This window comes from Ochotona curzoniae, unplaced genomic scaffold, assembly GCF_017591425.1.
Source record: "Ochotona curzoniae isolate NIBS_2020 unplaced genomic scaffold, NIBS_Ocur_1.0 contig_50, whole genome shotgun sequence".
Classification (NCBI taxonomy): domain Eukaryota; kingdom Metazoa; phylum Chordata; class Mammalia; order Lagomorpha; family Ochotonidae; genus Ochotona; species Ochotona curzoniae.
This window is the reverse complement of record NW_024466446.1, coordinates 1411353-1437992: the sequence shown is the minus strand read 5'-3', so window position 1 is coordinate 1437992 and position 26640 is coordinate 1411353. Positions and strand designations below refer to the sequence as shown.

General features: G+C 42.8%; 1 protein-coding gene across 1 annotated transcript in view; it reads right to left on the bottom strand.

Annotated features, from left to right (window-relative positions):
- The window catches only part of PCSK5 (proprotein convertase subtilisin/kexin type 5), a 288359-nt gene that overhangs the window by 43939 nt on the left and 217780 nt on the right, over positions 1–26640 (bottom strand). The window contains exons 21-24 of the mRNA XM_040988775.1: positions 14496–14598; positions 10548–10684; positions 8880–9086; positions 7526–7594 (exon numbers count right to left, since the gene is read on the bottom strand). Of these exons, the coding sequence (XP_040844709.1) occupies positions 7526–7594; positions 8880–9086; positions 10548–10684; positions 14496–14598 (516 nt within the window). The remainder of the gene's footprint in view (positions 1–7525; positions 7595–8879; positions 9087–10547; positions 10685–14495; positions 14599–26640) is intronic.

Here is a 26640-nt window from a genome sequence, read left to right as displayed (position 1 = left end):
GAGATAAAGTAGTGGAAAGGAAGTTAGAATTGATGTTGCCTCTGAAAGCTGACAGCTTAGCATGAGCAGTGCTGCCCAAATTAATTTTCAAGAATATTGCTAACAGTCTCACTGTTTGGTCAGTTCAGCTATATCACTGAGCATAAATTTATATCCAAGAGTGGCTGCAATGACTGCAGTATGTAGAAGTGAGGAAAAGCTTTCTTTGATCCTTTTTTTTATTATTCCCTAAAGCAAAATACTTCTTGCTGTAGAACTGAAAGGAAAGAACATTAAGTGGTATGGATAGAGTCATTGTAAAACATAAGTTTTGGTCTTGGCCTACCCCAGATCAAATCCTAGTTCTAAAGTTATCGGCTTAGTGAATTTCCGAATGTCGTGTAGCTGTCCTGGCATTAATGGCTTCATGTGCAAAATGAGAGCAATAGTCAAAGCTGCCCTTTCCAGAACGTAGCACAACACCTGGGACATTAAAAAAAAATGCTCATTAAATGCTAGTAATTAGGTTACTGTTGTAATCCTGTGGGGATAGGCAAGGGACGTTGATGGCTTCCATTCTACCATGGGAATATCTGTCTTTTAAAATCAGACTTAATAAAATACAATTTTCATAGTATAAAGATTGCCATTTGGGTTATGTTTTAACAAAATGCCAATAGTCATGCACTCACTTTGACATTCAAGATATAGGGTGTTTCCAACACCCCAAATTGCATCCCCACACCCTTTATTATTGTGACAGTCGTGATTATTGCCAACTAAAAGCTGTGTCTTTAATTTTTATCTAGTGGACTTTTCTTCTGCTTCAGTATTCCATCATGCATCTCTTGACTTCTCTTGTTTGGGGCAGTTTTGGAGGCACTAAGTAAATGGCCCTCTCTGGAGGTTTTCCCATGAGTAGACTGCGTCATGATTTTGGGGATAGAAACCCACAGAAGCAAAGTGCCTTCTTTAGCGCTTGTATCTGTGTGTGAAGGCTCAATATGACACGTCAGTTTGAGTTTCAGTCTTGGTCATCTGGAGGAGGGAGTGTCAATCTCCACTGTAAAACTTCCTCCTCTTGCCTTTTCCACCCTGTTTTTTGGGAAGAAAGTCATTACATGTAGCCCGTATTTAGAGAGTTGGGATTACTGCTCTGTCTCTTTCAATGAAAAGTATACCAGAATTCTTCTTCATAGGAGATTTGTCCTCTGGCCCCAAATTATTCAATCCTTTATTTATATTCTTGTGAACTCAGAGATACTTGTTTGTACTTTAGGCTCTAACCTTATAATATTTAATATGTATTATTACTCAACTTGCTCCAGTTTGGGGGCATTGAGGGCTCTTTCAGTTGCCTGTAACACACCACATCACAGTGTACTTTTTTTCCCCCTTGGAGCATTTCCTTTCTTTCTATTATTACAAAATGTGTCGAGCTTATTGTGTATATTTCCTGCCCCAGCTTCCAGATCAGCCAGTTCCCCATGGAGTCTTGGTATATATATATATTTATTGGACAGTGGTATTAGAAACCAAGATTGAAGTGCTAGCTGTGGATATTGGCTACTGTTGCATCTAGCTTCCATTAACTGACAGAGCCTGAAACATTTTTTTTAATTGCTTCCCCCATCTCAAATTTTCAAGCCTCCTGAAAGACTGAAATAGTAGCATAATGAAAAAAATCTGTATGATTCACTTAGATTGCCTTTTTTTTTTCTGGAATTATGGCTATTATAGCTATTATGACATTTCATCACTAAGAATATTGTCCTTCAACTTCAGTTTTGAAGTGAAGTCCTGACTCTATTATATAAACTCCAGCATCAATACCACATCTGCAGAAACATTCAGCAAAAGTACCCAGTCATATCAAACTGTGTATAATTGTTACCAAAATCTAGTCTCTTGTAACATATATGTATTTATTTGAAATGTAGAGAGAGGGAGAGAAGAGAGATTCCGCCCTTTGATTCACTCCCTAAATGACTGTAACAGCCAGTGTGGACCAGGCTAACACCAGGAGTCAAAATCTACTCGTCACATGGGTGACAGGGGTGCTGCCACCTGGAGGACGATCCTCTCCTGCCTTCCCAAGCACAGAACCAGGAAGCTGAGCAGTGGGGACCTGAACCAGGCACTCTCATACAGGCTGCTGTGTCACCATGCTGGACCCCAAAATATGTTTGAAAACTTTTAAAAGCCTAGACTCAAATAATTATTTAATGGTTCCCTTGGTTATTTTCTCTTTTCATTTTCCCTATTTTCCTTGTCCTCTCCTTACCCCCCCCCCCCCCAATAACATTGAATTTTCGTTAAGAATACAGGCAGGGAGCCTGTGTATAGTAAGCTAATTCTCCGTATTACCAGCATCCCATATGGGCACTGGTTTGTGTTCCAGCTACTTCACTTCAGACCCAGCTTTCTGCTTGTGGCCTGGGAAAATGGCCTAAATTGTTGGGCCCCTCTGCTCACAGAGAATACCCAAAAGAGGTTCCTGACTCTTGGCTCTGGATGGGCTCAGCACTAAACATTGCAGCCATTTGGAGAGTGAACCAGAAGATGGACTATCTCTCTCTCTGTGTCAAAGAATACAGATCAGGAGAGATCCAAGATGACTGAGTAGGAAAGGCATGCTGATTTTGACTGTGTGAAGATAAAAGAAGAAAAGGGGAGGCACTGCTCCCCCACAGCCCAGTTGGAGAGAAATTTGCAGTGGAAATCCTACAAAAGAAGAAACATGCCATGGAGCGACTCTTGCAGCAGGCGGCCAAAAGGAATGCTATCTTCTTGGAGCCAGAGGATAGAACCTCACGAACCCCACTGACTTTGAGTCTGTCCTGAAGTGCTAGTAGAAGGGCAGGGTGTCCTGAATTCAGGAAGGAAAACGCACAGTGCTTTTTCTGCCTCAGCAACAAAGGCATTGGGAAAACAGCAAGGGAAGCACCATCTTAATGAGGCGAATGAAGGCTGCTGCGTCCCATGAGTGACTGGGAGATTTTACCGCAGGAATAAATCCATGTTGCCATTGACAGAAGGATTGTTGGTAGGCAGAAGTCTCACTAAGACCTGTGACTTCCTCCCCAGCCCTCACTCTGTGAAAGTCTCCAAACCCAACTTATTAAAACAGAGTACCAACCAACTTCTATTGGATAAGCAGCTCTCTTTGCAAAAAGGGCTAAGTGAATACCCTGCCCCTTAGGACTGTGGGAGCCCTGTATCCTGGGCCTGTAGGAATGCTATGACTATGCGGTAAGGTATGGGTCTTTCGTCTGATTTTAGAGCCTCGGAGTTCACTGAGTGCCTGGGGTGGGTCCCCACAGAGGGTTCTGTGATTCATAGGCCTGTGTGGGTGGAGAGCTGAGCTGTCTTATTGATTTATTGTATTAACTCTAAAAGCAAAACATCTCATAAGAAAACAAATTGCAGGCCAACATCCCTGATGTACATAGATACAAAATCCTCAAAATAAATCAGCAAATTGAATTTAGCACCATACTAAAATGAACATCTGGTAATCTAGTGATCTTCACCTCAGGAGCTGTAATATTTCAATATATGGGAATCGATCAATTAGGTATAGCTCCTTAGGGTTGGTATTGGGGCGTGGTGGCTAAAGCTGCCGCCCAAGATACCAGCATCCCATACAGATGCTCGTTGGAGTCCTGGCTGCTCTACTTCTGATCCAGCTCTCTGCTCATGGCCTGGGAAACAGCATGAAAGACACAAATGAAACTCCTGTCTCCTTGCTCCTGCTTGTTGTGACTATCTGGGGATGGCCACCTCTCGCTTTCTCTCTAACGCTGGCATTTTCAGTAAGTCTGTAAAAGATATATCTCATTAACAGGATAAAGGATAAAAATCATACAATAATCTCAAAAGATTTAGAAAAAGCATTTGGGGGGAAAAATCAATATTTTTCCATGACAAAAATCTCAACAAAATAGTTATGAAAGCACAATTAAAGAATTCAAAAATTTACAAGTGTGCCCACCTCAAAGAAACCTGATAAAAATCTCACACTCTCCTACTGCAACCTGGCCAGCCCAGGAATCATGTTTAGCCCAGTGTATTCATATTGTCTATGCAGCCTGCTTGTTAGTGACTTAGTAACCACCTCAGTCATCAAGTTGCCTGCCGGAGTGATGCAGTACTTATGTGTAAGTCACTTTTATTTTATTGAATCACGGCCTCAAAGCACAGGAGCACTGAGGCTGGCAGCTCCAATGTGCCAGAGCAAAGCTATAAATTGCATTTTTAAGTGAAAATGGAAATGCACCTGACATAACGAGGAAAAGCTAGATGAGGAGGTTGGTAAGATCTGTGGCAGGAATGAATCTATCCATGAAATTGTAAAGAATGAAAAAATCTCACTCTGGTTCTGTTGCCATATTTCAAACTGCTAAAGTTGTGGCCACAGTGACAGATCAAGGCTTAGTTAAGATGAAAACGACATTATGTAACAGGGGCCCACATTATTCACAGTTTCAGGTATCCACCGAGGGTCTTTGCATGCCTCCCTTGTAGAAGGAAGAATTACCCTCTGCTGCCAAAGAGCCCTCAAGGGTAATTGTATCATTCTGTCTTCCCACAAAACAAGAAATAAACATGCTTTCTTTCCTTCCTTGTAGAACTGGAATTTTGAGTTTTTGAACTTTTGCCAATCTGATAGGTGAGAAATGACATCTCGCAGCAGCTGCAATTTGCATTTCCTGTATGGTGAACAAACATGTTTTCTTATGCTCAAGGGCTATTTTTTATGTGACTTTAAAAAAGAGTTATTTCTTCATTATTTCTTGGCTGTCACCTTTGATGAGACTTTTTAAATTATTATTATTTTGTACTCAGATATCTGATGCATCTTCTAGCTAGTTTCTCTACGACAACCCTCCACTCTCAATTACTTCCAACACAGTTAACACAATTAACAAATTAGTCTACTTCCAACATCTCTTCCAGATTTCTCTCTCTTAAAACACAATGAAAAAAACAAAGCCAAAAACAATCAAAACAACCCCTTGGTGGCACAGCAAGCTAATCTTCTGCTTGTAAGCACCTGCATTGCATGTAAGTGTGATGCATGTCCTGGCTGCTCCACTTCCCATCCAGCTCTCTGCTTGTGGCCTGGGAAAGGAGTTGAGGGCAGCCCAAAAACTTGGGACCCTGCACCTGTGTGGGAGCCCTGGAAGAGGCCCTGGGCTGCTGGCTTCAGATTGGCTCAGCTCCAGTTGTTGCAGCTACTTGGGGAGTGAATCAGATGGAGTATCTTCCTCCCTGTCTCTCCTCCTCTATGTTTATCTGACTATATATGCATACAGATAAAACAAATTATAAAAAATAAAAAAGAATTTCCTTCAAATATTCTCGAAACAAAAAATATATAAAGTATTACCTATTTATACACAGTCTCATAAATAAATCTAATTTCATAATTTTAGAAACACTCATTCCACCCAATGGGGTCAAATTCACTGTTTCCCTTCGGAGAAAACAATGATTAGCAAAGTCATAGGCTCTGTTTTCTTTTTCTGGAATGACAAATATCTAGCTTTATCCAGGAATAAATGAGATCCAAGTCTGGAGTTTGAATTCGTCCTTATTAGGTATAAAAGATAAGTGTTTGTTTACGGTACAGGGAATATCTGGAAAGGATGAAGGGTCTCAGAAAAAAGGCTGTCAGTATTTCTAGCAGCTAATTGTGACACAGAATGCGATAAGACCCCTCCAAGTGACTGATCACGTGTTTCTCTAATTCCTGATTTCTAGACCTGGACCCTGGCAGTTTCTGGGTTGAAACTGCAGAAAATGAAGGTCTCTCTAGAAGAGGATGCTCTGTCTCAAGAGAGAAAAAAAAAAACCACAGAAAAATGTTCGGTAAATTATTCATATCTCTTAAAGTATGCATTTATATTTTATGAAAATTGCAAATTTTGATAAACCACGTCCTGTTCAAATTCTATTTATAGTCATACTGTTCCTTGAGCAACGATTTATTTTTGCATCCTGGGAGTTCTTCCCTAGGCAATGTCTGAGTAGAGAGGACATTAAATGTAAATCCCTAGGGACCCTGAGCTAGGAATCTCTGCCATGAGTTTGTGTAATTCTCAAATTCAGTTCAGCAAATATTTATACAGATACTCCTCAGCCTATGATGACATAAACTCACAGGAAATGCAAAATATCATAAGTTGAAAGCACATTTTATACACCTAACCTGCTGAATGTCCTAGCTTAGTCTTGCCTACCTAAGATGTGTTCATATCATTTGCATGACCTACAGTCAAGGAAAATCAAATAATACAAATCCTCTTTTATACTAAAGTACTGTGTTCTTCATGTAGTTGATCGGATAACTGCTTCCACAAAACATGGCTAACTTGGTTCTCTGTGGCGTGTTGTTCTGTGACCACCAGCCTGACTAGTTTGCCCAGCACAGCAAGAGAGAATTGTCCTGCAACCAGCTACCCAAGGAAAATAACATCAATTTATAGTGTTTACTGAGTGGCCCCCCAAATGGCCACAAAGGTTGGGGCTGTGCCAGGTTGAAACAAGAGCCGGGAACTCAATCTGTGTTTCACATCTTGATTGCAAGTATCCAAATATTTGAAGAATCACCTGCTGCCTCCCACGATATGCGTTAGCAGGAAGCTGGAATTAGGTATCCATCTAGGACTAAACCCGAGCACTCCAACGTGCGTCATGGATAGCACAACCAGTCTCTTATCCTACTAGGTCAAATAAGTGCGCTCATGTACAGCATCAAGGAAACATGGGGGTGAATGTTGTGTAGTAATTCAACCGGCTGCCTATGATGCCGACATCCTAATGGGTATCAGTTCATTTCCTGGCTGCTCCATTTCCAATCCAGCTTCCTGCTAATTACGTAAGAGAAGCAGTAGAAGACATCCCAAACATTTTGGCACAGTTTAACTCCTTGTAACCTCGTAAGTCTCCCATAGTGCAATGGTGCTGGCCTCGTAGGATAGCTCCAGCCTACCTTGCATGGTAAATCTGAATCTACAGTTGAACACATTTTCCATGTGCTTTGTATACGTATTGACATTTTAGAATACTAGTCACACAGTCACAGGGTTTGACAGAGCCTCCATGAAGAGATTATTTCATGCAGCATTAGTTTGTGTTTCCTTTCAAAGGTTCCAAGCGCTAGTCATCTTCTGTATTTTATGCACACCCTAATGTAATAGGGTATGATCCCCGAGTTTGGTGGTATTTCTTCACTTGAGTTTACTTACCACTCAGGGAAGCTGCTTCTCAGACACCTTAACATGGGGTTTCTCAGAGGTAACCCATGACAACCAGCTGTTGACCAGAGGAAATGATGCTGCCATCCTTTACTCTACTTGAGCTTTATAGACAAGAGAGTTAATTATTGGCCCCAATGTAGGTGTCCTGTCGCAGTGTGCCTGCTTCATGTTGGCTGATGGTGACACTGATGATGACCACAAGGACAAGATTCCCTGACAGGATGGAGAGATATGGAAAACAGCATGGCTATCCAACTCATCAACAAAGAACGATGACATACCCACGCGGCAGCCCAGGCATCCTTCTTCACAAGGCACACAATCTTCATAATCTGGGTCTTGCACTTCACCTGCACAGCAGGAAGAGTGAAAACCGTCACTCATTTCCACTGAGCAGACACATCGATTGCTTTGAAAATACAATGGTGGGTAGCCAACTTTTAACTGAATTATAGAGCACCTGTGAAACCCCAAACTACCCTCAAGGATACATGTGTCGGTCACTGTTTCATCTTAACTTAATGTAAAAGATTGGACCTGCTTGATCGGGTGTAAGTGGAACAAAGTTGGGCTCAATGCTGTGGAACTAGTTTTGAAGGCAAGCTGGATTTTACTTATTAAAGAAATCAGTTCTGCTTGTGGGGAAAATGGAATTGGATGTGTAAATGAACAGCTTCTGTCTCCCTTCTCATCTGTTCCATTAAACATTTTTTTCTAAGTTTTAAATCTTTTACTACATCAGCAAACATTAGGGAGAACCAGAAATGAGCGCCTTTATCATTTGAAAGATGTCTAGAAGCTCTCTTTAGCATCAGAGCAAGCAAAGTTCTTCTACAGAGCAGGGCAGAAGTCTGCGGCAATCCTGAATAGGTCTCCCCAAGAAACTGTTGAATTTATCTGGACAATAAGATGCTAGACTCTATGCATGGTACATGCTTGCAATGAGAGAAGCATGACTGGATTTGAACTGTAATACTGCAACAAGGTGGAGGAATCCACCATGCGGGGAGAGTACAGGGAGGAGTTGGGGGAACCTCAGAGCCTATGAAATGATGTCATAAAATGAAATGCAATAAAAAAAATGAAAAAAAAAAGAAAACAACCTAAACTCTGTTATTTTTAATTTCCTTCTTCCCATGTAATGTAAGAAGTGAGACAATGAGAGTAGGACACATGAGCCATAGACCACTTTCACGTTTTCAAGTTATATTAGGTGGGATAATTCTCATTGGCCTCTCACAGCAAGGCTGTCTTGGCACCATCCTCTGCTTTTGCCAAATGAACATGGGGAGATGAAGTGTTTTGCTCAGGACTTGAAAAGAGAAAAGGACTTGGAAAGAGAAAACATAGGCCCAGGACATTTGGCTTCTAATTTTCTCCCCACTGTATCTTGTCCACATGATCACTTCTGATGTGATTAGCCACATCCCTGTGACCCTGGATTTTTGTCTAGGGAAATTCAGAGAGCTGGTGGTAGGGGAAATGGGGATGGTCACTAGTGCCTCCACTTAACATATGGAATCATTACAAGTCATCCCAAGTGCTGACAATCAAACCAGGAGGGCAACTCAAATCTAAGACATCCAGAGGTTAAATTCTCATCCAAACTCATGGGCAGGTCCCAAACAGCCTCACCTTGACCGCAGTCCAGCTTCTGACAGGTGTTGTTGGTGGGAACCAGGAAGTAGCCATGCACACATCTCATGCAGATCTGCAGGTTGTGGCAAACCTCACAATTGTCTGGACATGGCAGGCAGGTGTGACCCTCTGCAGTGTAGTAGCCTGCTGGACAGGTCTCTAGGCACTCCCCCTGATACAAGAAACGCTCTTGGCCATGCTGGTCTGTCCATTTAGAGGCACAATAAAAGAAAAAAATATTCCAAATTATCTTTGAAGTTCATATGTAAGACATTTTATTAAAAATTGAAATAGCACAGTGTTTCTGTTTGTGAGTGATTAACAAACTGTGTAAATGGGGGCCGGTGTGGTGGTACATCAGACCAATGTTCCACTTTCAGTGACACTGGTATCCCATCTGGGCTCCTGGCTTTGGATCAGCTCAGCTCTGGCTGTGCAGCCAGGTGGGGAATGAAGCAGCAGGAAACCTCTCTCCTTTTCTCTCCTTCCCTCTGTAACTGTGCCGTTCAATGCCTTTGACATTTTAAAAGACTATACCAATGGATTGAGTGAGGTGTGCAGTGTCTGTATCCTTGCAGACATCCGTAAGGCAAGCAAAATCATTCACAGTGATTGAGTTATTGTCAGAATCGCATGCTTGCATTAGCTGTCTAAGCTGTGACTTTCTTCCTGGCTGCCATTCTCATGAAACAGCCACATTGAAACACTACATCTGAATAAGGGAGTAATTTTATCACTGGCAATATTCAGTTCTTCTAATACATCCAACTGGATCTGAGAAAAAAAAAAGGATCATGATGGGCTGAGATGTCTGAGGAATTTTTCTTAATCCTATTTTTATTGTTCAGTTGTGGTTTTGTTATTTGAAACCGTCTGGATTATTATAATGTGAGTTTGAAGGTGAAGCTTTGAGGCGGCCTCAGCTTTTAAAAATATATACATATCAGGTAAAGAGAGGTCACTCTAATAACTTGATCATGACCATGTTTTCTCATAGTATTATGTTAAGATTTGGTCAGATTGCTAATGGTTTGGGTATGTCAGTTCACTTAGTTATAGGTGATAATTTAGATAATTCAAAGATTAAATACCATGCATACGTTTTTGGCTAGTTTTCCAGGCTCTCCAAATTTAAATCGTTATAATAGTATTAGGAGCATCTGGTCCCAGTGGTGGGAAGGGTTGATATTTTTGTTAGGCAATGAACTCTTTCACAAACTGTTATGAAACAGGAATTAAAATGCAAGGAACTCTGAAAGAGGTTCAGATAGGCTGTCATTGGTTCTGGAGAGAAATAAATTGTTACTAGACCATTTCTTAGCAGCTAGAAGAGAAGCCAGTGGGAAGACACTGAAAGAAGTTAGCAAGAAAAGGATAAAGATGCATCAAAGACTTCGAGGCCCAACAAACCCAAATGTCTGGGAAGATGTCTCTTCTCCTTGGGGGCAGAGAGTAGGCATCTATAATGATGTGGACAAGGTTGCTAGGTCCTGACAGCAAACAGAAGCTTCACAGTTCTTACGGACTCTCTGAGGAACACCTGTCCAATCTCAACCCTCATCCAGAGCATCCAGCGATGTGGCTTCTGAATCAGTTCCCAGAGCAGCGGACCAGGGGAAGACAGGTTGGAGACGAGGCAGAATGAGCAAGCAGCATCTCCCTCACCTACTCCACAGGAGGTGCAGTTCGAAGGCCCACTTCCTCGGCATCCTTGGCAGCTGTGGTGGCACGGATGGCACTGGTTGCTAAATTCAAATTCCTCAGCAGGACAGCTCAAAATGCAACGGCCGTTATCAAAAATCCTAGAGGAAAAATAGACTTTTAGAATTTGTCAGCGTGAGTTTTCGAAACGGTTTCAAGTATCAGAACATGTGGGATTCATGTTTCACCATGAAGATCTGGTTTCATTGTTTCAGCAACGGGAGGGATGATCTTACAACATGTGAAACATTAGTCATGTACCCATCCTTGGCCCAAGATTTGGTTCCAGCAGCAGGCATGCCAGACACTGGCTAGGGATGCAAGCCTGAGTCTGTTTCCTAACAAGCAAGCTGCTGTCCACAGAGATCAAACTCACATTGGAGGCCCCAGACAAATTGGCCAACAGTCATGTCAGGGCTGAACCATCAAGACACCGAATGGGCCTCCTAGTTTAGAGGTGTTGGAGAAAAATCTTCACCCATTAGTCCAACAAGGCCAGCTACATGGACACTTGCAGGATAAAACACAATATCAGCCCAAGTGCTACTTATACACTTGGCTTAATGCATTTGTCAGGTAATTAATGAAGTCTAATTTTGAGTGTCATTTTGGGGAGGAAGCATTTCAAGATCTATAGGGCACAGCAGTTTCTGTTTTCTGACTGCATTTGTGAATACCTACAAAAGCAGTATAGATAGGACAGGATGTGGCTTTTGGAAACCTTCAGTTTCAGATACATATAACACATACCATGTCATGTATAATATTTTTATAGTTTTTCTTTACCATTTTTTCTTACAAAGTACTATTAAGAGCAAATGAGGCTAAGTAAATTGAATCCAAAAATTCTGCTGAGAAAAAATATGTTAGTGAAATATGGGAGCCAGAGAGGTAATGAGAATTGTGGAAAGGAGCCTGCGTGATCCACCCATCCACCCCCTATGCCCAGTTTCTGGTTTAATAGCTCTTGGGGAAAGGAGAGCCAAGAATTGGCACTTAAAGAACTTGTCAGATGAAACTAGTGCGGTCGGTGTAAGTATTTTAGTTATTTATTTAAGAGTCAGAGAGAGAGCGTGCTCTTTCATCTGTTGGCTCATTCTGTAAATGGTCACGATGGTCTTCCATGTGAGTGACAGGGGCCTAAGGACTTAGGCCATCTTCTGCTGCTTTTCCCAGGCTGTTGGGATGCTTTTCCCAGGAAACTGGCTGTAAAGTGGAGCAGCCAGGGTATATATGAATCAAAGACAATACAGGAAGCTGATGGTCTTGGGCTGCAGGTTTACCCGGTAGATCACAATGCTGGCTACAGATAAACTCATCATTACAGGCCAATAGCCTCTCTCCTCCAAACCCTGCATGCTCTCCACCTTCCCATAGGCATTAAACTATTTCAGGTTCACCAGGGCTCCCAGGAAGGTCAAGCCAAGTGATAAAGAGCTGGAAAGACATGATTTTTCAACATTGACACTGAATATTCTAGAAGCTTGCAGAGTATGTGTGTGAGAGAGAGAGAGGGAGAGAGAGAGAAAAAGAGAGAGAGAGAGAGAGATGTGAACTGTAAGAGAAGAGATGACAAGTCAGGGTGAGCTTGTCTTCTTGCAATTAATTGTCAGTTTGCCCTAATTAAATTCATTGCAAAGCCTGCTAATGTGATTTCTTGGTGCTTTAATGTTCAAATACCATGAAATCTAGTAAAGTCTTTTTCTCTGCATTCATGAAAGGACATCAAATAAAACATTTGAGGGTGGATTACAACAGAGTTCACTTTTAAAGGGTTTTAATTAGTTTATTGACTTTCAATCCCTTTAGGATCGAGCTGGGAAGTTAGCTTGATCAATGAAGACCACAGCATTACAAAGTGTTGCACGTTAAATACAGTGGCAAAGGGCACTTACTCACCCCGAGTTTTCAATGGTCTTAAGGGAGCGAAAACCAAGGTTCATAGAGAGGTAAAGACAGAAGAACTACAGATGCAGAGATGACTCGAATTTTGATTTTCCCCTAAAACAATTTCAGATTTTAATTATCTTTCAAAAACTGTAACAGGAAAATTTAAATGCACATAAAAGTAAGCATATTTGAACGTATCTAAAAGATATAGTTTTATCCCCATCCTACATGTTTAGTAGTCAGTTTCAATAATTATGAATGGATAATCCATTTAACATCCTCTGTATTTTCACCAATCTTACTTCTAAATTGTTTTGAAGCAAAGCTGTAAGGTGATTGTAAACGTTCTGTTATTAGAGAACCTCTTGAGGGGTTATCCAGGTTCTACCCGGCTGGAGATATCCAACTGCAAATGCCGTTCACCAAGTGTCTCCAGTTCTCTTCAACAAGGGAAGCACTGCAGCTGGGCGGGGCTGGGAGGAGAGGGTAAACTGGGGGTTTGTTTCTCTCCTGCAATCTTGCGTGTTGCTTCTGGAGTTTGGACAGTGACTGCATCAGGTTGAGCCCCAGCATCTTCCAGGTGCCTGTGCTTACGTGGTGAAGCTTTCGAAGCAGGCCTGGAATGTGAGAGCTCCTAATTCCTGCTGCTTTCTTACTTCATCTCCATTGCTTGACTGTGAGCTCAAGGCAGAGGAAATGTGTTAAGAATTCACAGACCTGGCACCTAACTCAGAGCTGGACAGTAAGCGCGTTCCATTGTGTATTTGGTCGAGAGAAAAAATAGTGGAAATATCTTACAGTATACTTGGATGACACTTTGAAGAAAAACCAGTATTTTGATATCCAGGTATCTTAAACACTTGGAAAATGTTTTCGTTGTTGTCACTTGGAATTCTTAAGACTATTCTTATGTGTATCCCTCCTTTCCTTCTTTCTTTACTCTTTTTTTTCCAATTATTTCTTCCTCTTTCTGTGGGGGTTACTTGGAAAGTCAAGCCTATGAAATTCATTAAACAATTTATGAAATTAAAAAACACATGGATTTGTAGTCAGAAGAGAAAAATAAGCTGCGCCCTCTGTTCAGAAGGATACTACAGTCTGAAGGAAGAATTAGGACCTCATGACCATGGCGCGAAGGGAACGGTTGCCCCAGAGACACAAAGCACCTGCTTTGGACAGCCTTGTCATGCTTGTCTGCCCACCTTCACCTAGCAGCGATGAGGCCTCCGAGCCTCCGTCAGTCAACAAACAGTAAGAGCTGTGATCAGAAGAGTGGGAGGCAGAACATGCGCAGAAGGAGGGTCACTGTTGACCTGGGAAGCACAGGGCAGCTGGGCCTGACTCAGGCTTATACAATGAACCATCTCATGAGACCTACTTCCTTTCATTTTTTTTTAAGATTTATTTTTATTAGAAAGTCAGATATATAGAGAGGAGGAGAGACAGAAAGGAAGATCTTATGTCTGATGATTCACTCCCCAAGTGGCTGCAACGGCCAGAGCTGCGTCAATCCGAAGCCTGGAGCCTGGAGGCTCTTCCAGGTCTCCCACACGGGTGTACAGTTCCAAGACTTCGGGCCATCCTTGACTGCTTTCCCAGACCACAAGCAGGGATCTGGATGGGAAGCGGGGCTGCCAGGATTAAAACTGGCGCTCATATGGGATCCCAGTATGTCCAAGGCGAGAACTTTAGCTGCTAGGCTACTACACTGGGCCCGAGACCTACTTTCTTAGGACACACCTTCAGTGACCTAGAGACCTCACATTAGGGCCTATCTCCTAAACATCAAAATTGGGTCAAGTCCTCACCCAATCACAATAGTGTCAGCTGGGACCAGTATCCAGAACAAATGGCTTTTGGGCATCATTTTGGAGAGGAAGCTGTACAGGGGGGCCCAGGCCTGACCAAGGAGAGTGCTTGGTCGTTTTTCCTGCAGTCTCATGAGTTACCTCCGAGGTGGCAAGCACCTCGTCTCTGGGACCTGTGTGCCCCCAACCCCTGAGATACTGCAAGGACACTCACCTTGTGATGGGGCAAGCAGTGCAGTCTTGTTGGGTTGGACCCCGGCATCTGGCACAGGAGGCGTCACAGGGCTGACAGTGGCCATGTTCATCAGCATATTGTCCTGGGGAACGAGAGTTAGCTGTTTACTTCATTCTTACGTGGGAACCTGTCTGAGGCCCCAAAAGGCATCAGCGGCCAACCCCAAATTCTGTCCTAAGGTTTTAAACCACTGCTAGTTTCCCGGGGGCCCCATCAGTATGAACCTCACGATGCTATGAGGCAGTGACACAATTCTTTATCTTTTCAACATGTGTTACAGATTTTATAAGAAAGGGAGGTCTGGGGGCATCCCACCCAATCCCTTCAGCGAACTCCTATTTACTTTCTTTAAAAAATGGAACTCTCCTGATCCATAGCAGCAAAGTTACGGTTTGTGTTCAAGTTGAGAGCAATGAATAGGTTCCACTCAAGTTTGGGGAATGAGATTGTAGTTACTGGGCAAGAAGGGAGTTGACCTTAGGTAGATGTAACCCTTATCTCACTCTGGAAGGGTAACAGCAAAGAGGTAGCCATAGAATTGTCCCTTTGTAGGGCCTGGCGCAGTAGCCTAGTGGTTAAAGTCCTCACCTTGAATGCATGGGGATCCCATATGGGCGCTGGTTCTAATCCTGGCAGCCCCCCTTCCCATCCAGCTCCCTGCTTGTGGCCTGGGAAAGCAATCGGGGGACTGCTACACCTTGGGACCCTACACCTATGTGGGAGACCTGGAAAAGACTCCTGGCTCCTGGCTTTGGGTTGGCGCAGCTCTGGCCATTGCAGCCACCCGGGGAATAAATCAGCGGATGGAAGATCTTCCTTTCTGTCTCTCCTCCTCTCTGTATATCTGCCTTTCCAATAAAATAAATAAATCTTAAAAAAGAGAATTGTCCCTTTGCTCGAAAAGTTCACCTTTCAGTACTCATGGGATAATGCCATGGAAGTCAGCACAGTCACACAGATATTTTATGAACATTTGGAGAAATTGTTCCTACAGCACAAGGTGACAGAAGCCAAGCTCATCAAAAGGAATTATTCAGAGATGACTCTCCATGTGCTGAATTTGACCTTCATGCTCTCACCACACCCATCTTCCTTTAAAAAGGCTGCAAGACAAATTGACAGTCTTCTTCATTCAGATCCGAATGGCCGCTTTTTATGATTGGAAAACTGATCATGGTCAAGGTATGACATTGCATGAAGAAGTTGAGCTTGTCCACAGGGGACAGTGCAAACAGTGTGTTGACGGAGTCAGATCATAGTTACATATCTTCCAAAAGACGTATGCTGAGTGCAACTTGAGTGGGAGAATGTCACAGAGGATCCAAAAATCAAAGAAATTTTATTATGGCAAACACGGACTTATAGAGAGCACAGATCCTCGATTCATTCATCCCGTGGATATATTTATAACACAAATGCTAGCCAGGAGCTTTCCACGCCTTCATATAGTTTAGCTAGACTAAAGATTAAAATAGAAGAGCGAGGACATACAGTAGACTCTTACAAACTCAGGCAAAGATAACTACTTTTTTTTTTTTAAGTTTGGCATCAGTGTCTTTAAGAACCTGTTTTCGAGTCGAGGACGGCCCAAAGCTTTGGGAACCTGCACCCGCGTGGGAGACCCAGAAGAAGCTCCTGGCTTTGGATAGGCATAGTACTGGCCCTTTGTGCTCACTTGGGGAGTGAATCATCGGACGGAAGATCTTCCTCTCTGTCTCTCCTCTCTGTATATCTGCCTTTCCAATGAAAAAATAATAAAAATAAATCTTTAAAAAAAAAATCCCTGAGGTAACCTGCTCTGAATAACGCTCCCTGAGGTAACCTGCTCCTTATAACCATCCCTGAGGTAACCTGCTTCACCCTAGGAGCCAGTCCCTGAGGTAACCTGCTCCATATAACGCTCCCTGAGGCGACCTGCCACCCCATAGCAGCAGGTCCCTGAGGTAACCTGCTCAATATAAGGATCCCTGAGGAAACCTGCCGCCCCCTATCTGCCAGTCCCTGAGGTAACCTGCTCCATATAACCATCCCTGAGGTAACCTGCTCTGTATAAAGATCCCTGAGGTAACTTGCTTCCCCCTAGCAGCAGGTCCCTGTGGTAACCTGCTCCATATAAAGACCCCTGAGGTAAACTGCTCCGAATAAGGCTCCCTGAGGTAACCTGCTGCCCCCTAGCAGCTGGTCCCTGAGGTAACCTGCTCCCTACAAGAGGTAACCGTGCCGCCCCAGCATTCCTGAGATAACCTGCCCCGTATAACGATCCCTGAGGTAACCTGCCGCCCCCTAAGCAGCCAGTCCCTGAGGAAACCTGCTCCCTACAACAGCAATACTGGATTCCTGAGTTAAACTGCCGCCCTCAGCAGCCAATCCCTGAGGTAACCTGCTCCTTATAACCATCCCTGAGGTAACCTGCCTCCCCCTAGCAGACTGTCCCTGAGGTAACCTGCTCCACATAACGCTCCCTAAGGTAACCTACTCCATATAACGCTCCCTCAGGCGACCTGCCACCCCGTAGCAGCAGGTCCCTGAGGTAACCTGCTCCATATAACAATCCCTGAGGGGGCCCGGCGCGGTGGCGCAAGTGGTTAAAGGTCCTTGCCTTGCACGCCCGGGATCCCATATGGGCACCGGTTCTAATGGCGGCAGCCCCGCTTCCCTTCCAGCTCCCTGCCTGTGGCCTGGAAAAGCAGTCGAGGACCGCCCAAAGCTTTGGGAACCTGCACCCGCGTGGGAGACCCGGAAGAGGCTCCTGGCTTTGGATAGGTATAGTATTGGCCCTTTGCGCTCACTTGGGTAGTGAATCATCGGACGGAAGATCTTCCTCTCTGTCTCTCCTCTCTGTCTATCCGCCTTTCGAATGATAAAATAATAAAAATAAATCTTTAAAAAAAAAAAAACAATCCCTGAGATAACCTGCTCCATATAATGCTCCCTGAGGTAACCTGCTCCTTATAAGGCTCCCTGAGTTAACCTGCCTCCCAGTAGCAGGCGGTCCAGAGGTAACCTGCTCCATATAACGCTCCCTGAGGCGACCTGCCACCTCATAGCAGCAGGTCCCTGAGGTAACCTGCTCAATATAAGGATCCCTGAGGAAACCTGCCGCCCCCTATCAGCCAGTCCCTGAGGTAACCTGCTCCATATAACCATCCCTGAGGTAAACTGCTCCGAATAAGGCTCCCTGAGGTAACCTGCTCCCTACAAGAGGTAACCCTGTCGCCCCAGCATTCCTGAGGTAACCTGCTCCTTATAAGGATCCCTGAGGTAACCGCCTCCCCCTGACAGCCAGTCCCTGAGGTAACCTGCTGCATATAATGATCCCTGAGGAAACCTGCTCCATATAAAGATCCCTGAGGTAACCGCCCTCCTGCTAGCAGCAGGCCCCTGAGGTAGCTTGCTCCATATAACACTCCCTGAGGTAAGCTGCTCCGGATAAGGCTCCCTGAGGCGACCTGCCGCCCCCTAGCAGCCGGTCCCTGAGGTAACCTGCTCCATATAACAATCCCTGAAAAAAAAAAAAAAAAAAGAACCTATTTTCAAGTTCTCGTATTTTTTCATATTAACCTTTGTAATATATTAATACGATAAATATATCCAATACTCAAAAAGAATTTTTAAAGCATTCTTCTTTGCTAAATCAAAGTCTGTTTAGACACTTCTGACAATTATACTGCCTCTGTCAAATGTTTCATTCTTCTCTCCTTGGCTCTCTCCACCAGTCTCTGTCTCCCACCATTTCTTCTCCCATTCATTTCTTCATTGTCTGATCCATAAAAGTTCTCCCCTTACGTATCCCTGGTACGTGATCTTTAAAACTTGTTTTTTTCCCCTCCGCCTACTATTTGAAAACAAATGGGGAACTCTTTGTGACCTTGAAGGGTGTCAGCACAGGACTCTGAACTAGACAACCTGCTCAAACCTATGCTTTTTAAACTTCAGAGCAAACTCTGGCATTAGGACAGATAAAGAGAGGAACCTTCCCCAATTCTTGTATTTGTGTAGACATCCAATTACTCACATTAACAACCATCCCCAGTCCTCTCAGGCACAAGTTTTCCATTGCAAATTTGGGACAATAGAAGCCAGAGTCCAAGAGCATAGGGAAGTTGCTTTTTTTTTGCTTTTCTTTTCTTTTTGGTTGTCATCTGTCTTCATTGCACAATGAAGATGAAAGTTTATGACAGGCGTGATACACAAAATTTCTACGAAAAGTCACTTTTTTTTTCTCTGAGACTTTGAGGCCAATACTTTGTTTTCTACCTCATCCCACAAGTTCTTATTTCTGGCATCTTTGCCCATTACTATTATGCCCAAATCATCTTTCTTCTGTGGTGAGAATTTTTCCATTTCCCTTGTAGTTTCTGTCTCATCTTCTCTTATAATGGTTCAAAGTGTCTTGAGGAACCAGAGTCACCTGGGGAGGCATGGTACCTTGAAAGTTGAAGACCTGGCTTAAAAATCAATACTCCTAAATTTAAAAACGTACAGGCCACCTATACTGTATGTAATATAACTAAATAACCTTCAAGAGTGCTATTGACAAGCCTAGGTTATAAATCAACAGTATAAAGTTATCCTGTGTAGATGAACTGGTGTCACATCATCCAATCACATATCATGACTGAGACTTGATGATATTTTTTAGATTACATGACTAAGAGAACTGCATTTCCCCTGAAGAAATACTATGCTTTCCTTTAGGCCTCATAATATTTCTTTATTGCTTAAGTCAAATTTATTATGGATTTTAAACAAAGAGCTATATACATTGAATAAATAAACAGATAAGTTTAATGTGAGTTTAAAACAACTTTTTTAGTAAGATGAAGGTGGAAGGAACACTCAGTGAGAATTCAACCACCTGGTTATCTTCGTGAGCAAAGTTAGTGTACCGACTTATCTGACTTCTCCATAAGAATGTACACAATATCCAATTTCAGCTATACTCTGAAGATAATTTTCATGAAAAATTCATACATTCGTATACCTATTACTTTCTCCCAGCCACAATAAATGCTTTGAGAAATTATATGCTATTGAAATGAATCTATTTTCAGAGCCTTTTTCAATGTGAAGTTTTACAGCAAGGTTCAAAACAAGAGGCTATCAGCTAGCACTACCGTGTTTAAAGTTTTAACGTATTAAGTCCTTTAGAAGAGTTTTTTTTTTTCTTAACAGGCTAATACTTGATTTTAACCAAAAACCCCAGGAATGTTTGCCTTTTTTGGGGCTAAATCCAAACAGCATCCATCAAGGTTAGTCTGTTGAACTGAAGCTTGAAAGACCTCTTGTGATCACGGGAAATGATGATCATGGATGAGCTTGTGCTGAGGAAGCTATCTGCAAGTTGAAAGAGTCTGTGTTTCTCTTATCCTTGGTATGCACTAAAGGCAGAGGGACTGGGCAACCAAAATGAGAGTCCTATGTCTATAGTCTTGAGTTGTCTGAGACCATCGCTTCTCTAACCCATCCCGTCCTCCCCACAGAGGCTCTTTTGATTAACAAGGCTACCCTCCCCAGTGCCATGACCTTTTTATTCCCAGGAGCTGGCATTGACTTGCATGTCTTGTTCAGATACATGTACGTGCTATTCCGGCAGCTCCAGGAGTTGGTACTCCTGTCAAAAAGGTTGGGTCATAAATTGTCCATCCAACACATATGCAAATATTTAGTTTCCACAGCTTCCATGTTGTTTAAAGAGCCAATGAGGAGTTAATCCTTTTAGTTTCCGCTGTTGCTTGAGCCCTAACCACAGTTGAGCAGCTAAAAAAATGTATCCAAAATGAAGATTTGGCCAACAGAGCTGAATATGGTGGTGATGAAGCAATCATACAAGCTCCTATTCATTGGCAGTTACCATATTACAAGTGCCGTACTATGTAATATTTAATCCAGACAACAACCCCTTTTATGCACGAGAAACTGAGGCCCAGGGAAATTAAAAATCTTGCATCAATTCATTCAACTAGGTGGGTGACAAACTTGGGCTATGACCCATGATTGTGGAAGTCCCAGCCTATGTTTTTGCTACAAGATTTTCCAATTATGGATTTATTTACTTCTTGGCTTGTTCCAAGTAGCTTTACTATTTATAAAAAGCAAGAATTGTGAGCATGTTTCATCTAAACCATTGGGTGAGGTAACAGGACCAAGAAAGAATTCACTGTGAAAACAAATGAACTTTGAACAGGCACATTGCGCAAAGCAGAGCTACTCAATGATTGAATATACCCTTTAAATTTATTTTCTCAATTAAGATGGCCATCATTTATTAAAAGGCAATTCTTTATGTCCAATAACCTTTTACAAGCAAATTGTTCCACCCATTGGTCTATAAGTTCCCTAGAATAATTCAGAATAGTTTGTTTTGTTTTGTTTTTAACAAATAAAGTCAGTTGGTTGGGGTTCTGGACAGAGCTGGTTTATATTACCTAAATGCTGCCTGAAAACAGAATCTACTGATTTTGAATCAGAATATGGTAGCTTCTCTCTGATCCCCAATTTATGGAAGAATCCATTATAGATGGTTACCTGATGTGGGTTGTCTTTGTGACAAATACTGAGAATGTAAATGACTTGCACAGGGTGCAGTCCAAGAAATGGGGCCTCTCCCTGCATGGTGCGAGAACAGGAGTAGGAGGGAAGCTGGCTGAGAGTAGGAGGGTTTCTGCCAGAACCTGCGGGCACAGCACTGTGGTAGGTATATGCAAAACTTTTGGGGTGGATTTTCGGCTTCCCTTTCCAGTTGTGTGATCATTGCAAAGTCTGCAAGAACTTCTAGAAAAACTCAGTTCCTCTGGGAGAAGAGCCAACAAGGCTGAAAAGGAAGAAAGGCAAGTCTGTATAAAGTGCATTTGAACTGTGTTCTTTGGGGTCTGACCTTTGCTTCCATTACTGAGGTCATGCCAAGCAGGCCCTCTGTGTGAGCCCTCAGGCCACTGCACCTTGGTAAACTAATTGTATTACTGTCCTCTAGGGAGTAGGGAATAGGCAAACAGGGTAAATAGTCCTACTTTAGGGGGCCGTGGGTCTCAAAAGCTCCACCCCTGGCTCAGGCCTGGACCATCAGGCCACAGGTCCTGATTCAGCATCCAGGATCCTGGAATTCAGCTGCTCTCTGGAAACATGGTTCTGTGATCCGCTCAGGCAAAGCTGATGACTCAAGGCCTTCCCCGCTTCCCAACCTCCCTCCGGCTGCTGTCTGACCTGCTGTGACTCATTTTTACTTTCAAGGCTGCCCTTGATATTCATCTTAACCAGATTTTACACGGTGCAATGTGCCTGGGGCCTCAAATCCTCTGAGAGAGGGCCAGTTTCTCTCTCTGATGTTCTTGGTTTGCCAAAATGAGCAGACAGGCTGTGGAAAAGCTGCCTGTAGGTTTGGGGAAGTTCAATGGTTTTTGGCTTATGCCATCGTCTAGCGTAATTTAGGTTATAATTTTCTAAAGATGAGTTTGAAAGAGGCCAACATTCACTATGGAATGGAAACATTCAGCCTACTGCAGTAGCATGGATGACACAGTTGTGAAATAGCTAAAGGAACAGAAAGATATAATCATGTTTGGACATCTTAAATGCAAGCTTTGTGTCAAAGATAAGGGGCTATTTTCTCAGGACCAGCTGACAGAGATGAGCATTGCTTTCATTTTCAAGATAAGGATATTGAGGCTGGGGAAATTTAAGCATTCTGTCCAAGTTTGATGTATTGAGAATCATATGAATGGCTAACACTTCTTTAACGACTATCACATGTCCTTAATGTCCCCCACACATTGGTTCACTTGATACCTTCTTGTGTTAGTGAGCAGGGAGGGGCTCATGTGCTGCTGATCTGTGTCAACCTGCTGTTTCTGTTGAGCAAGTTGAGGCACTGAGACAGTAAGTGAATGACTCAGATCTCCCAGCTGCTGACAGAACTGAGACATAAACCAAGGATGTCGCACTCCAAACTCTCCTTTCACCAGAGCTCCACTGTACCTTGTTTCTCAGAAATTAGTGCCATTCCCCTTCTAATATACTAGAAACTTAAATAAGTGTGTGTGTGTGTGTGTGTGTGTGTGTGTGTGTGTGTGTGTGTGTGTGTATGGAACGTATTCCCATCCCAAGTAATGCACAGCTGTTTTACTATCATTTTTCTGGGGGCATGCTGGATAAAAGCTAAGGGTCTACCCTTCAGAGAACAAACAGAATGAGGTGAAATATAGCACCAGAATATACGCCAGAATAGAACTGCATGCTCAAAATTCAGGGGGTGCTCAGATTGGCTGGTTCTCGCTGTTACACTCCATGAGGACAGGGCCATTTCTTGTCTAGTTTGATGTCCTTATGGCTCAGCTCCCTGGAGGGAAGATTGTCCTTGACTTGGTCTGTGTTCTTTGGAGGAAACTCATTAGATCTTGCTTGTTTAACTGAAATAAAGTTATCTTGGGCTTACAGGGATCAGTATGTTTAGGTAAGTAAGGCAGGGGGAGAGAAGAATATTTCAGGAGAGAAGAATAAGAAAAACAAAAATTGAAGAGTAGAATAAATATGATGTCCCTGGAAGCAGAAAGATGACTAGGTTGAACTGAAGCAGAAACTGAGTTTGGGGAAGATGAAAAATGAACATGGATAGAGGATGCAGAGAGCAGGGCAGAGGTGATGTTGCAGGTGTGTGCAATAAGCAAGGATTAGGAGATTAAAGTCTGCAGTGGGGTACGGGATGAAAAGGAAGTCAGCCAGGAAATGGCTGCAGGAAGGCAAGACCTGCAAAACCAAAGTGGTGCAAGTTGAGCTGCTGTCATCATAGTGGTGCAGACAAGGCAGTCCTCCAGAAATGGAGTGGTGAGAGCTCAGGTGAGGTGGGCCTTGGAGTTCGTCACGGTAACTGCTCCCTTCTCCCCTTGCCCAGGAATGGAGTGGAATTCCTCAAATGATTTTCTAGTCCAGGGACAACCCAGTGTTAGAAAGAAATCTTACAAGAAAGCAGAATTCTAACTTGTCTTTCTGGAAGAATCTATCAGAAATAGCTCTGTATTGAAACTAAGCTGGAAATGTCATACTTTGGTTATTTCAGAAGAAGAAAGAGCTGCTTTGTGGGGGGGAGAAACCCCAAGGTGTTCATGGGAATAGTAGAGTCAAGGCTCTGATGGGTGACTTTGAGTACCTCAGCGAAACCTGGGTGTCCAGTCTAGAAGACAAAGTGGATCAACCAGGGCAGTGAATGTTGCACAAGTTGCAATGTGGAATATCCTTGCGCTATCACAGCGAAGTACCTCTACGGTAAAATGATGATTTTGTTGAGTTTTGAGGGCAGAAGGGAGCAGATTTTGCTCATTGTGTTCAAGAAAGTTTCTTTAACTATCAGGAAAGTTGACCTCTATTTAACAGGATCTCTACTTTACAGATGAAGAGTTTACATAGCTTCCCCTAAATCACAGTTTTCTTGTTCTCTCTCCATGCTCTGCTATTGCCAAGGAGTAGAGTCATTTCGAGAAGATGTGGAATGAAATAATAACAAAGCAGTATCTAAGGACAAATAGAGGCAGTGCCAACTCTAGGTTTGCATAAGGACTTGATATCAGGAGGATATTAATAGTAATATTACACTAACTCATTCCACATGGCCAATTACAGATATATATTCTGAAACTTCTTCCACTTTCCTGATCTTAAGTACATTGTAAGAAATGGTAATTACTGAATATTGCTTTTTTAGTATGGATCTTTCTCCTGATTCCATAATTCTGCATCAGTTTCTCCTTGATCTTTACCTGGATACCTTACAGGCATCTATTTCCAACTCAACATGTTCAACACTTACCTTAGTTCAGTACTAATGTTAGTCTGTATTTCCTATGTAGAGGAGGGCCCCCATAATCCATTCATGGGAGCCAGCATACAGAAGTTCTCTGCAACCATATCATACTTCCATGTCACTTATTTCAAGGGCCTCTGTATTCCATCTGCTCATCCCCCTTTCCCAACACCATTGCATGATTTCTGTCTGAATAATTCCTATCCCACATGGTGCATTTATTTCTCTTAATTGGCCTCCTGGACTCAGTTGCTACCCCCCAAATCCCACCTCCACTTTTCCCTATATTGCTACAATGACCTTTCTCAACTTCATATTTTATCAGACCACTCCATGAGGAATATATTTCCAATAGATGACAAACAAGACTCTTTGACATTTGGCTTTGTCTTCATTCCTGTACATACACAGCTTTCCCATGTAACAATTGCTCTTTGAAGTAAGGGAGAATTTTCTGTGATCTGAACCATGGATTGCCCATGTGACACAGGATGCAGAATATTTTGTTAAGTCAGTTAGTTGATACGTTGGCAGCTTGGGATGTAAAATGAAAGTACCTAATAGCTGAAACTCCATTAAAAGGCACTCATTAATTCATTCAACATAATACTTCTTGAGCATCTGCTATATGAAAGAACTATTCCAGGTATTTGGGGTATAATAATAGACCAAATACTGTACTTTTCCTGGTGGAACTTGCAATCTAACACTGGAAATACAGAGTCAATGACAGTCACAATGAGCCAACAGCTTTTATACAGTTAGGATAGTCGGAGGCCACTGAATGTTATGGAACAGACAGATCTCATGGAGCTAAGCAGATCAGGGCATGGTGGCAAGGACAAGTGATGGAAATGGTGGTTGTAAGAAGAGTATAATGAGATCCAGAAACTACGGCAGCACAACACAAGAAGAGAGAAAATATTCCTATTGTGTTGTAGTTGTTCTAAAAGTTAGTTGACAAGCTTAACTGCCAGTATGCAGTGAGGTAATTTTGTTTCCAGTAGACCAAATATTTGTGGCTTCAGAGAACACCAGCTCTGTTCTGCCCAGACTTGAACTATCCTTAGTTTAAAATGACTGCTTTCCTAAACATGTGGTCCCCGGGCAAATTGCCTGCTGTGAATCCAATTTTTAATGCAAAATATCTTTCCAGTACAGAAGCTCTCTGCCAATTTATTAGAGTTCATGGAGAAAATGTTATTCATTGACTAAAGTGCATCAGGAAGGGGTGCTAAGTTCCAGGAGGAATGAAGCAGACCAGTGGCTGCATATTCACTCAAGCAGATCTTCCCAACTTGGTTCATACATGTTAAACTCACCAATTCACTTCTCAGCGAAACCACCCAAGTCGGGGGAAAAAATACCGCATGAGTAATAATAATTGTTGTGTTTGGCATGATTTGCTAGCAGCTAATATAGTGAATTTACCTTTTGAACTTTCTGTATTAAAAGGAACTTCAGGGGTTGGCTCTGTGGAATAATAGGCTAAGCTTCCATCTGCAGTGCCCAAATCCTACATGGTCAATGATTCTCATCACAGCTAATCCACTTCCAATCCAGTTCCTAGCTCATGATCTGGGAAGCAGCAGAGAAGGGCTCAAGTCTTGGGGCTGCTGCACCCATATGGGAGACCTAGAAGAGGCTCCTGCCTCCTAGCTTCAAATCAGCTCAGCCTTCCTCAACCGCAGCCATTTGGGGCATGCACCAGCAGAAGCAAGATCTCTTTCTCTTTCTCTCTTCTCTCTTTTTCTCATATCCCCTTGTTTCTGCAATTCTGCCTTTCAAATAAACATGAAACAAATCTTAAAAAAAAATACTGAAAATACTAAAAGAAACTGCAAAGAAAGAGAGGATTAAATAGTATCTAGGAGTATATTTTTAAGAAGTACACAATTTTAAAATGAGATGGACAAATTCTGACATAATCGCTCATTGTAACAGGAAGATCCGAAAATAAAATCCAGAAACTATGAATCACCAAAGGTGTCAGTGAGGAACAACGGCAGAAAGCAGGTAAAGAAATCAGCACCAAGTCACAGAGTGAGTTCGATATTTAAATATGTGTGTGGATGGAGCGTTCAGAGCTTCTAAGAATCCGGATCATTGTAGGGGAGAAAATTTTGAAAAGTGCTGCTCTAGGCTTTTGGATGGTCCCCTGGAGCACAAATTCGCATGGCAACCAGGCCATTGCTAGCGGACCCAGCTGTGCTGTCGGCCCATCTCTGCCAGTGCACTCCAGACGCTGGCACTCGGTGCTCCAACACGGCAGTTCCCAGCGTTTCAGGTCTCCCCTCTTTGCAGCTATCTGTCTGCAGCTTGATTCTACAC